General features: G+C 44.1%; 1 protein-coding gene across 1 annotated transcript in view; it reads left to right on the top strand.

The window, feature by feature from the left end:
* Positions 1-13,415, top strand: part of CYB5R4 (cytochrome b5 reductase 4) — a 261,934-nt gene that overhangs the window by 129,832 nt on the left and 118,687 nt on the right. Inside the window, exon 9 of the mRNA XM_069726422.1 lies at positions 11,730-11,852. Within this exon, the coding sequence (XP_069582523.1) occupies positions 11,730-11,852 (123 nt within the window). The remainder of the gene's footprint in view (positions 1-11,729; positions 11,853-13,415) is intronic.

Genomic DNA, 13,415 nt, shown 5'->3' with positions numbered 1-13,415 from the left:
TCTAAAAGGTTCGCCATCACTGGTATAGCACATGGAACTGTAAGTACCAGTAGTGCTAGATAGTCAGGACAGCACATGGTTAAGCAGAAGCTAGACATACTACATACACCAGAGCCGAGTGAGCAAACTGCGACTTGAATCAGTAAAGATGAATAGGCAGGCTGGTAACTTGATGTAGCAGAGATGAGTTAGAGGACACGACTTTTAATCAAGGAGAAAGGCAGGCAGGTACCTCGTTGCAGGAGGGATAGATGTACAAATGGCAGTTGAGGACAGTAGAGTTGATGAGACTCAGGAACCTTGTAGGACATTTGTATGTGCGCATACCAATCAGAAAAAAGGAGAGTTGAGTATACAGTCAGGCACTCTTCACTGTAGTAGCCCCAAACACAAATGTGACAGATAGAAAGCTGCACTGTTGCTTTAGGATCATCCAGCAACTAGGGATTAAAATGGTCAAAGCAGATAGGGCGTTGCATCCTAGTGATGGGCAGTCCGGCTCTTTTTGATGATCTGGCTCTCATGGCTCCGCTTACCAAAAAGTGCCAGTTCTTTTTGGATCCTAAATGGATCCCTATTAAATATGTGTTCACCATAGGTGAACACATTTATGGTGACGTCAGTAAGAATGAAACTCCGCCTACCAGTTTCAAAACGGGGGGCGGGGTTTGTTTTCGGTGGGCGGGGTTACGTCTGTCGAACTTGGAGAATTATACGCTCAGTAAGAGCCATTAAGAGAATCTAGTGGTTCTCACTGGGGTGCCGGCTCCCATCGTTCACAGCAGAGATCCGGCTCTTTGTTTTGGATAGTTTGTGAATAACCCATCACTAGTGTCCTGGACATCCAAGAGTAAGGTATGTGCTCCCGCCACTGCATGAGCAAGGTACAGTTCGGCTTAGGTTAAGACACTGTGTGTGTGAAAAGAAGTTACCTGTGAAGAGACTTTCATATATTATGATGAAGCACTGCATGAAGATAAGTGATTCTGTGTGATGAAAAGAAGCTTGAATAAAACCCCTGTGATCAACTTCAGCTCAGAAATGTGTCATAGCTGTGTGCCTGTAAACCCCCTCCCCGCTACTGTGAAGAATGGTCACCGTGAGTAAGATTTCCCCAGGATTCCAACAAGAACTCATGTTTCCTGAGTGGCATGCATGCAACAGGAAGTATGGCTAGATTCCTGGAAAAGTTACTACTAAAATCTATAGTGTACAAGGCTATATTCAACGTTCGGTAGTTATCATAAAAAACTTCATTAAAGACCGATAAAAAATGTTAAACCTTTATTAGTAAATCATGGGGAGGAGACAAACAACACATAACATACACCATACAAAAAAGTGCATACTAGGTCCACCCTAACAAAGATCCCTGAACCTCCTACCTACCAGCGGAGGTTGGCACCCTATTGAAAATTACGAGAATGGCGCCCCCGCTCAACGATGGCTGACCCTAATGTCCTGTGCGTCCCTCCTTATAAGTGATCAATGTAAACCCAGAATGTCCAAAGAGGACAATACTATCACACTAATTGCTGAAGGACAGCGAAAAAAAGGGGGGAAGAAGTTAAATACATGGTCAGGGATAGTGACCTGTCGTGCACAGTGATGAAAAATATATTATATACCAAATACAAAAGACCCCTCTGTACTGAACCTACGCTGTGCCCTGCCTACACAACAGAGGTTGGCACCCTACTTGTCAGCGGATATGGCGCTCCGGCTCCACGATGGCTACCCCTAAAAGGCCCTAGTAAATCAATAACCCAAGGGTTGAAAAAATACACCAACTGCAATATGTGGAGACAGAGGGCATGTGGGTGCCAATATAATTCAAATGATCAGATTCCAATCAATAAATACAATATCAAACTCTCCATTGATTAAATATCTATAAGTATAACCAGATATTCCAATACGATGTTAGATGATATTCAAAAACCCAAGTCCATAAAATATAGACCATGCTTAGATGTATCAGTGAGATATAGAACAACACATGATAATCAAATTAGAGGGGAGCTTATCAGATAGATGTCATGTGGCCGCGTTTCACCACACGGCTCATCAGGAGGCTAGATAAATGGATGCAGCATGGTAAAAAAAAATTTCTGTGCCTTTAATGAGGTTTTTTATGATAACTAGATTCCTGGAAAGTAGGTTAGATTATACTCACCCGGGGGCGGTCCTGCTGCAGTGGGCGTCGCGGTCTGAGGCCTCACATCTTCTTACAATCACGTCCTCTTCTTGTCTTCATGCCGCAGCGCCGGCGCAGACGTACTTTGCCCTGTTGAGGGCAGAGCAAAGTACTGCAGTGCGCAGGCGCCGAGAAAATTCAGAGAGGCCCAGCGCCTGGGCACTGCAGTACTTTGCTCTGCCCTCAACAGGGCAGACAAAGTACACCTGCTCCGGAGCCACAGCATGAAGACAAGAAGAGGACTTCATCCTATGAAGATTGGAGGCCCTGGACCGTGACGCACATCGGACCGGACCGCAGCGGGAACGCCCCTGGGTGAGTTTAATATACCCTCTTTTTCTCATCTTTCAGGTTACATCGGGGGCTTATCTACAACATTCCAGAATGCTGTAGATCAGGGGTGTCAAACTGCATTCCTCGAGGGCTGCAAACAGGTCATGTTTTCAGGATTTCCTTGTACTGCACAGGTGATAATTTAATCACCTACACACATAATGATTGCAGCACCTTGTGCAATGCTAAGGAAATCTTGAAAACACGCATGGTTTGCGGCCCTCGAGGAATGCAGTTTGACACCTCTGCTGTAGATACGGTAATCCCCTGATGCCGGTGGGCTTAGCTCAACTTCCATTTTGGGGTGACCGGTTCCCTTTTCACCCTAACCAAATCTTTGAAATTGTTCAAACTCTGTTTAATGTAAACAAATTTACAAGAACATTAACAGTCAGTAGAAAAATATTTAGAATTGAGAGTCTTCAGTGGTTGATACCTTTTAATGGCTAACTGAAAAGATGGTAACAAATTGCAAGCTTTCGAGACTACTCCGGTCCCTTCATTAGGCATAGACTAATAGAAATTCTGTAGAATCAAATATTTATGCACAACACAGCACAGAAAAATACCATAGATAAGACAGGTAACATGAAGCAGAATTACCATTATGTGAGTGATAAACAGTTATGTCCATAAATACTGGAACAGTTCATGGATAAGGAGTGTGAATGTTTTATTGTCCTCTGATTGGGGTCTGGTTCTATGTTATGATGCCCCCACACGGTCTGAGGAGCAAATTCCTTAATTGATGTAAAAAGACAAATCCATGCGACATATTCATTCCTGCACTGACTGTGTCAAAGGTCATCATCAGCTTATATTCCCAGACTCTTCTGTCTCTCTGAGATTTGAAGTTACCTTTTAATACAAGTACTTTCATGTCCATAATGAAAATGTATTGGCAATACGGTAATAACTTTGGTCAGGTTAATGATGATGAATTTAACAATTTACTGTTCCAGGAAAAAAATTATTTGATTACTATAAATAATCTGGAGGAGGAAAACTGCGATAATGCAACTATTACTGAAACACGGGTTCAATTTAAAACCTCAAATCCTACAAACTATCCAATAAAATCTTGTTCTACATCAGTTGACACTTTTCAAATAATTGTTAAAAGAGAATTGAAAGCATTGCATGATAAATCCAGACATAAATGCAATAATTTCTCATATTCATGTGAATGCAATAAGATATTACAAAAATCTAATAATAAAAAAAATCTAGAAAACGGGAAGTATAGTAATTATGAATATGAATATTTATTCCTCACAAGTATACATTATTTTAGATTGTAACACATAAAAAATAATAACATACAACCCAACAGAAGAATATAAACGAGTATTACAACAACTGCTAATGGAAGGTGAAAATATTGACATTTTGAATAAATAGATCAAAGGGTTTTTAATGCCAGAACATCCTATAATGCCAATTTTCCACAGACCAAAATCACCTCTGTACCCAATTATCTCAGGGATTAGTTCATTAAATGTACATTTGAGTTTCTGGGTAGGCAGCTATTTATACCCCCTAGTAGAAAGAATTCCAGGTTTTCTAAAGTACACTTCATCAGCCCTTCATATAATGACTAAAGTGATGTGGGATGAACATTAGACATTCCTAACATGTGATGTAGTTGCTCTGACAACTACATCACATGTTAGACATGATCTCCCAGCACTGCCACATGGTCAGATGCTGATACAGTTGAAAGCAATGATGATGATGAGTGAGGGAGCATGACTCCTCAATCACACTCTGGGTCTGACGTCACTGATATAGGCGCTGACAGCAGGCGCAATGACGTCACTATGTAGAGCCCGCTATGCTGAGATGTGCGCATGCTCGCAGCAGAGACTTGAGAAGCGGGGGAGCGAGAAGGAGAGGTGAATATTGTTTTGTTTTTTTTATAGGGCGAGCATTATAACATATGGAGGACTATGAGATGGGGTGTATTATACATGGTGGGCCATGTATGTGGATACACCTAAATAAAATAGGAATGGTTGGTTATATCAACTTCCTGTTTGTGGAACATTAGTATATGGGTGGGAGAAAACTTTTCAAGACGGGTGGTAACCATGGCGGCCATTTTGAAGTCGGCCATTTTGGATCCAACTTTATTTTTTCCAATGGGAAGAGGGTCATGTGACACATCAAACTCATTGAGAATTTTACAAGAAAAACAATGGTGTGCTTGGTTTTACCATAACTTTATTATTTCATGAGTTATTTACAAGTTTCTCTTTACAGCCATTGACATGTTGCAGAGGTTAACACATGAGGAGCGGATAGAAATTGTGCTGATGCCTGGTGAACGCAGTGCCCGGGTCATTGCAGCAGATTTCAATGCAAGGCACCCTATGCAAAAAAACTGTCACCATTCCCATGTTATTTAGGTGTATCCGTATAAATGGCCCACTCAAAAAAGTTTGACTCATCACTGAACAGAATGTCCTGTGTAAACTGAGGATCCTCTTCCAGTTTTTGTTTTCCCATTCTGCAAATTCATTGCACTAATCTGGGTCATTCTCGTTGAGATGCTACAGCAGCTGGATTTTGTAAGGGTGCCATTTGTGAGTAGCTAATATCCGCTGAAGAGATGTTCGACTGATGCCAGATCGGCACGCTGAATAACCAGACCTGTCTTCAACCCAGGTACACTAACAAACCAGCAATACTTTGATTTGGTCACGGAACCAGTGGTACAGAGATTTCTGCAAATTGTCTGAAAGCCATTTTTCTATAAAACGCCAAGCCGCATGTTGCTCACACTACTGTGAGTAATCTCCCATCACGCACATCTGATGCTACTTTCACACTTCCGTTGGTACGAGGCCGTCGCAAACCGTCGGCCCAACGTACCGACGGACGTTGTGCTAAATTTAGCACAACGTGGGCTGCGGATGCAGTTTTACAATGCATCCGCTGCCCATTGCGATGAGCGGGGAGGAGGGGTGGAGTTTCGTCCGCGCATGCGCGGTCGAAAATGGCGAACACGTCGCACAAAAAATGTTACATTGAACTTTTTTTGTGCGTCGCGTCCGCCAAAACACGACGGATCTGTCGCACGACGGATGCGATGTGTGCCCATCCGTTGCGATCCGTCGCTAATACAATTCTATGGGCAAAAAACGCATCCTGCAAGCACATTTGCAGGATCCGTTTTTTGCCCATATCGACGGATTGCGACGGAGCAAAAAAGACAGAAGTGTGACAGTAGACTAAGGCTTTCATTGAGCGTGACAGAACATTCCGCAGTCAACCATTAATAACCTCATTGGTAGTACGTTTATTTATGTGCATGGTGCTCATCCTCAATTTTGAATAAATTGAGATGTTTTTAAAAAAAATGTTTTCCATTTTTTCCCCCATCATCTGCTTACTAACTCCTTTCTGACTGGCAATTTTCTATTATTGCATCCCCTTCTTCCAAAGGGCCAAAACTAGTGTTGAGCGATACCGTCCGATACTTGAAAGTATCGGTATCGGATAGTATCGGCCGATACCCGAAAAATATCGGATATCGCCGATACCGATATCCGATACCAATACAAGTCAATGGGACATCAAGTATCGGAATGTATCCTCATGGATCCCAGGGTCTGAAGGAGACGAAACTCTCCTTCAGGCCCTGGGATCCATATTAAAGTGTAAAATAAAGAATTAAAATAAAAAATATTGTTATATTCACCTCTCCGGTGGCCCCTGGACATCAGCGGGAGGATCCGGCGTCCGGCACGGCTTTTTTCTTCCAAATGCGCGCCTTTAGGACCTGTGGAATGACGTCCCGGCTTCTGATTGGTCGCGTGCCGCCCATGTGACCGCCACGCGACCAATCAGAAGCCGCGACGTCATTCCTCAGGTCCTAGAAGGCGCTCATTCTAGGACTTTAGCTGAGGAATGACGTCGCGGCTTCTGATTGGTCGCGTGGCGGTCACATGGGCGGCACGCGACCAATCAGAAGCCGGGACGTCATACCACAGGTCCTAAAGGCGCGCATTTTGAAGAAAGAAGCCGTGCCGGACGCCGGATCCTCCCGCTGATGTCCAGGGGCCGCCGGAGAGGTGAATATAACAATATTTTTTATTTTAATTCTTTATTTTACACTTCCGATACCGATACCCGATATCACAAAAATATCGGATCTCGGTATCGGAATTCCGATACCGCAAGTATCGGCCGATACCCGATACTTGCGGTATCGGAATGCTCAACACTAGCCATAACTTCTTTTTCCGTCGACATTGCCATATGAGCACCATTCATTTTTTCAGGTAATGTACTGGAAAGTACGAAAAAAATTCCAAATGTGGTAAATAGCAAAAAAAGCGCAATTCCACAATTAATTTGCATCGTTTTTATATACAACATTCATTATAAGGTAAAAATAATCCAGAAATATGATTCTCCAGGTTAGTGCAATACCAAATACCGGTACATAGAGCGCTTTTTTAATTTATGAGATAAAACATTTTTGGGAAATTTGTTTTAAAAAAAAAAAAACTGTCGTCATTTTCTGCGACCTCTAACATTGTAGATTTTTGTGTGATGGAGTTGTTTGAGGGGTTATATTTTTCGCAGTAAGTCGACCTCTTACTGCATTATTTTGCACTGTTGTGATGGTCAAAGAATTGCAATTCTGGTGTTTTATTTTTCTCATTATGCCATTTATCAATGAGGTAAATTACTTTTACATTTTAATAGATATAATTTTTTTTTATATTTACTTTTTTTCTTTTTTACTTTTCATTGTACTTGATAGTTGCCTTAGAGAACTTGAACCTGTGATCATTCTATCGCTTGTGCTAGATACAGCAAGACAACAGTATTGCTGTATATATCAAAGGTCACAGTCTTCTATGAACCACAGCCACATAAAGTATGTGTTCCATCATGTTAGGAATGCAGACACGGGGTCTTCAGCAGAATTCCAGATGTCAAGGAATAACATCGGTACACCATGATCATGTCGTGGGAGTGCTGATGAACTGTTAGAACAGTGAACTGTGTCACAAACACAGATTGAATGTAGCATTTAACAAATTAACAGCCATTGGTTGATTTCTGCTTCACGCCGGCTGTTCACTCATCATCTGCTGACAAAACTGTGGGATCAGTACTTGAGCTTGCTGGGCTTTGTGCAGTGCTGCCGTAAATTTACGGTGGGCAGTCATGCAGTGAAATGGTCCAGGATTCTGGTGCTAAACACCGATCTTACGAAAAGCAAGCTGTCAGTCAGTGCCTGGGTAGCAGTTACAGCCACAGCTCTCTATACATTAAGCGGTGACTGAAACTGTGTAGTTGCCACCCCTATAACTGGAAGCTTCAGCAGTGGGGCTCTAACTGCGGGCACGTTAATGACCGGGCCAATTTTTACAATTCTGACCACTGTCCCTTTATGAGGTTATAACTCTGGAACGCTTCAACGGATCCGGCTGATTCTGACTGTGTTTTCTCGTGACATATTGTTTCATGATAGTGGTAACATTTCTTTGATATTAGTAAGGAACTAGTCATTTCTTCCTCCATACTCCCCAGCCATTTCACCTTCTCCTCAGAACTGTTCCTCCACATACAATCCTTTTTCTCCAGACACACACGGCCACATCATGCCCTATCCTGCTCCCACCTTCTAATATTCTGCCTGCTACTCCTCATCGCTGGTGACATATCCCCAAATCCCGGCCCTCCCCTACTCATCCCCACACTCATTTCTAACCCCCTGCCACGATCCTCCGCACGTTTTCCCAACCATGACAACCTCATACCCATTCATCCAGCCCCCACTCCCCCGCTCCCCCTACCTGGAGCACTATGGAACGCACGCTCCATCTGCAACAAACTGACATTTATCCATGACCTCTTCATCACCAACAAACTCTCCTTCCTCGGCCTCACTGAAACCTGGCTCACCCCCTCTGACTCGGCCTCTCCAGCTGCGCTCTCCTATGGCGGATTCCACCTCTCTCACACCCCTCGCCCCAGCAACAAACGTGGTGGAGGAGTTGGATTGCTCCTGTCCGACACCTGCTCCTTCACTCCAATCCCGTTACCACTTTGTCCGCATCTACTCCCCCTCCAACCTCCAGCTGGCTGTCATCTACCGCCCCCCAGAACTAGCCATCTCCACCTTTCTCGACCACTTCACCACCTGGCTACTTCATTTCCTCTCTGTCTACATCCCCACTATCATCATGGGTGATTTCAATATCCCCATTGACACTTCCACCTCAGCTGCCTCTAAACTTCTATCACTGACTGCCTCCTTTGGCCTCACTCAATGGTCCTCTGAGGCCACTCACAAAGATGGCCACACGCTGGACCTCATCTTCACCCGCCTCTGCTCCCTTACTAATCTCATTAACACACCCCTCCCCCTGTCTGACCACAACCTACTGACATTCTCTTCTCTCTCCTCTCCTAATGTGCAACCCCCACTCCACAAACTCCCTCGCAGAAATCTCAAACATCTCAACTTACAATCACTCTCGGAGTCCCTTCTCCCTCTCACAGACATAGCCTCCCTTCATGACACAGATGCTGCTGCCACTTTTTATAACAGCACAATAACAGCAACACTCGATTCGGCCGCCCCACTCATGCATAGTAAAACTCGTACAATTAACAGGCAGCCTTGGCTGACCAGCCTGACCAAAGAATTAAGACGGGCTTCCAGGATTGCTGAGCGGAGATGGAAGCAATCCCGCTCTGCCGACCACTTCACTACATACAAGCAGTCCCTCGCCAGCTTCAAGTCTGCACTCACTGCCGCAAAACAAACTTACTTCTCATCTCTCATATCCTCCCTGTCTCACAACCCTAAACAGCTTTTCAACACTTTCAATTCTCTACTCCGTCCCCCAGCACCTCCTCCCTCCCCCCTCATTTCTGCTGAAGACTTCGCCTCTTTCTTTAAACAGAAGATCGATACAATCAGAGAAAGCTTTGGCCCACAGCGCCCACTGCCCCTCTTAGCTGCTCAACCCTGCTCCTCCAAAACCAGCTTCTCCACCATGACAGAAGATCAGCTCTCCACCCTCCTGTCAAGATCACACCTCACCACCTGCACGCTCGACCCGCTCCCGTCCCACCTTATCCCTAACCTTTCCATGGTCTTCATCCCAACCCTAACGCACCTCTTCAACCTCTCACTCACAACAGGTGTCTTCCCCTCATCCTTCAAGCATGCCAAGATCACACCCATCCTCAAAAAGCCCTCCCTCGACCCATCCTCTGTGTCTAGCTATCGCCCGATATCTCTTCTCCCTTATGCCTCCAAATTGCTGGAGCAACACGTCCATCTTGAACTGTCCTCCCACCTCTCCTCCTGCTCCCTCTTTGATCGGTTACAATCAGGCTTCCGTTCCCATCACTCAACTGAAACTGCCCTAACTAAAGTCACCAATGACCTACTAACTGCCAGAAGCAAGCGACACTACTCTGTCCTCCTTCTCCTGTCTTCTGCCTTTGACACTGTGGACCACTCCCTTTTGCTACAAATTCTCTCATCTCTTGGCATCACAGACTTGGCCCTTTCCTGGATCTCGTCATATCTGACAGACCGAACATTCAGTGTCTCCCTCCCCCACACCACCTCCTCACTTCGCCCCTTGTCAGTCGGTGTTCCTCAAGGCTCTGTTCTAGGACCCCTACTCTTCTCCATCTACACTTTTGGCTTGGGACAGCTCATAGAGTCCCATGGTATGCAGTACCATCTCTATGCTGATGACACGCAGATCTACCTATCCGGACCTGACCTCACCTCCTTACTTACCAAAATCCCGCACTGTCTGTCTGCTATTTCAGCCTTCTTTTCTGCTCGCTTTCTACAACTGAACATGGACAAAACAGAATTCATCATCTTTCCCCCATCTCACTCTACCCCTCCACCAGACCTATCCATCAATGTCAATGGCTGCTCACTTTCCCTAGTCCCACACGCCCGGTGCCTCGGGGTGATCCTCGACTCTGCCCTCTCTTTCAAGCCACATATCCAAGCCCTTGCCGCCTCCTGCCGTCTCAAACTCAAAAATATTTCCCGGATCCGTGCTTTCCTTGACCGCGACACCGCAAAAACGCTAGTGCATGCCATTATCATCTCCCGCCTCGACTACTGCAACCTCCTACTCTCTGGACTCCCCTCTAACACTCTGGCACCGCTGCAATCCATCCTACACTCTGCTGCCCGACTAATCTACCTGTCTCCCCGCTATTCCCCAGCCTCTCCCCTATGTCAAGCCCTTCACTGGCTTCCTATCGCCCAGAGACTCCAGTTCAAAACCCTCACAATGACATACAAAGCCATCCACAACCTTTCTCCTCCATACATCTGTGACATGGTCTCCCGGTACCTACCTACACGCAACCTCCCATCCTCTCAAGACCTCCTTCTCTACTCCCCTCTCATCTCTTCTTCCCACAACCGCATCCAAGTCTTCTCCCGTGCTTGCCCCATACTCTGGAACTCTCTACCCCAACATATCAGACTCTCGCCTACCATAGAAACCTTCAAAAAGAACCTGAAGACTCATCTCTTCCGACAAGCCTACAGCCTGCAGTGATCCTGAAGTTACTGAACCGCCGCGCAACCTGCCCTACCCTCTCCTAGTGTTTCATCACCCATCCCCTGCAGACTGTGAGCCCTCGCGGGCAGGGTCCTCCCTCCTTATGTACCCGTGTGCCTGTTATCTGCTCATGTTTAATGTATTTGTCTATATTTGCCTCGTATTCACATGTAAAGCGCCATGGAATAAATGGCGCTATAAAAATGTATAATAATAATAATTACCTGCGTTTATTTGTGAATAAAACAGAAAATTGGCGAACATTTCTCAATTTTCGAACTTTGAATCTTGTCACACAAAATACTTAATAACATACCCTGCCTTATTGATTAAGAGGAAGGTGCCTCTTAATGAATCCGGAGCATCCACGCCAACAACCCCCTCCCTAGAAAGAAGGTAATTTTTGTGGATTGGTTTGTGAATACATTGGTATTGTGAGCATACAGTATGACTTTTTTTAGAAAAGATAAAAACAATGAAATTACTTATGAATAACATATTGATTAGCAGAATTTGTGGCAATGTTGTTTTGTTTTATTACACTTTTTTTTTTACTAAGTGCATTATTTTGCCAAAATATTCATTCCATTGCTGCATATTAAAATATTTTCTTATTTATATAGTTTGTTTAGCAGATGGTTCTGGAAAAATAGAAGTGATTCTGCAGAAGGAAGACCACAAGGTGTGGAAGAACATTGGACAATTATTGAAAGGCAATAACACTTTTATCAAAAAGTCTCAAAGAGGTATGTATGATATCTATGTGTACAGCCAGCCATGGTGAGTTGGCTTTTTTGATTACCAGAAAGTTATGCTGTAAAGCCATACTAGTTAACCTCCAGCTATGGTAAAACTACAATAAGGGTAATTTAACCAGATAATAGAAAACATAAAAAATAAATAAAACATTATACAGACATTTAGCCAGCATTCTGAAACCCTTGTGCTGTACGGCATGGCACCCAAACGATCGGCATGCCTGTCTAAAATGGCCGCCCGTTACTTGTTTACACCCTGAAGACTGGATCAATTATATGAGTGTAACGTATGGGCTAGCATGCAATTTAGCACAGCAGTTTACAATCTTAGAAACACTTCTATACCCCAACCAAATATCTCTCCCATCCCGATGTGACCTCATTGAATTCGGAGGAATAGTCCGTCCTCAATTACATTGAAAATACCCCCAAACTAACCATATGTATCCGGGAATTAGCCGTTAGCAAAGTCTCTTGAAGTTGATCAACTGCCCCATATTATAATGTTCTACAGAAACTCACTCTCTCCTTAAACAAAAGGAAGTTCAAGTTTGGTCTGGGGTCCGTTGGGTGTCGTATCAGCACCTACAGGTGCATCTCACAAAATTAGAATATCATCAAAAAGTTAATTTATTTCAGCTCTTCAATACAACAAAAAGCAGCTTGGATTATGTGACTCTCCACTCTTCCTCCAGACTCTGGGACCTTGATTTCCAAGGTCTAGTGTGAAGTATCTACAATCAATGATGGTTTGGGGAGCCATGTTATCTACTGGTGTAGGTCCACTGTGTTTTATCAAGACTAAAGTCAGCGCAGCCATCGACCAGGAAATTTTAGAGCACTTCATACTTCCCTCTGCCGGCAAGCTTTTTAGACATGGAAATTTCATTTTCCAGCAGGACTTGGCACCTGTCCACACTGCCAAAAGTACCAATTCCTGGTTTAAAACAACAGGATCACTGTGCTTTATTGGCCAGCAAACTCGCCTGACCTTAACCCCATAGAGAATCTATAGGGTATTGTCAAGAGGACGATGAGAGACACCAGACCCAACAATGCAGATGAGCTGAAGGCTGCTATCAAAGCAACCTGGGCTTCCATAACACCTCAGCAGTGACACAGACTGATGGCCTTCATGCCACGCCGCATTAATGTAGTAACTGATGCAAAAGGAGCCCTGACCAAGTATTGAGTACATTTACTGAACATAAATTTCAGTAGGCCAATATTTCGGGTTTTAAAACATTTTTTAAAGCTGGTGTTATAAAGTATTCTAATTTACTGAGATAATGACTTTCGGGTTTTCATTGGCTGTAAGCCAAAATCATAAACAATAACAGAAATAAACACTTGAAATAGATCACTCTGTTTGTAATGACTTTATATCATATATGAGTTTCACTTTTTGTATTGAAGAACTGAAATAAATTAATTTTTTGATGATATTCTAATTTTGTGAGATGCACCTGCAGCGCCCCAGAGACCTGGTCGTTGCAGTATGGCACTCTGCCGCTAAGGGGAGTAGCGGTACGTCTGATGGCACTAAGGAGT

Source organism: Ranitomeya imitator, chromosome 5 (assembly GCF_032444005.1).
Source record: "Ranitomeya imitator isolate aRanImi1 chromosome 5, aRanImi1.pri, whole genome shotgun sequence".
Classification (NCBI taxonomy): Eukaryota; Metazoa; Chordata; class Amphibia; order Anura; family Dendrobatidae; genus Ranitomeya; species Ranitomeya imitator.
Note: the sequence above shows the minus strand (reverse complement) of the source record. Positions and strands in the feature narration are given on the sequence as shown.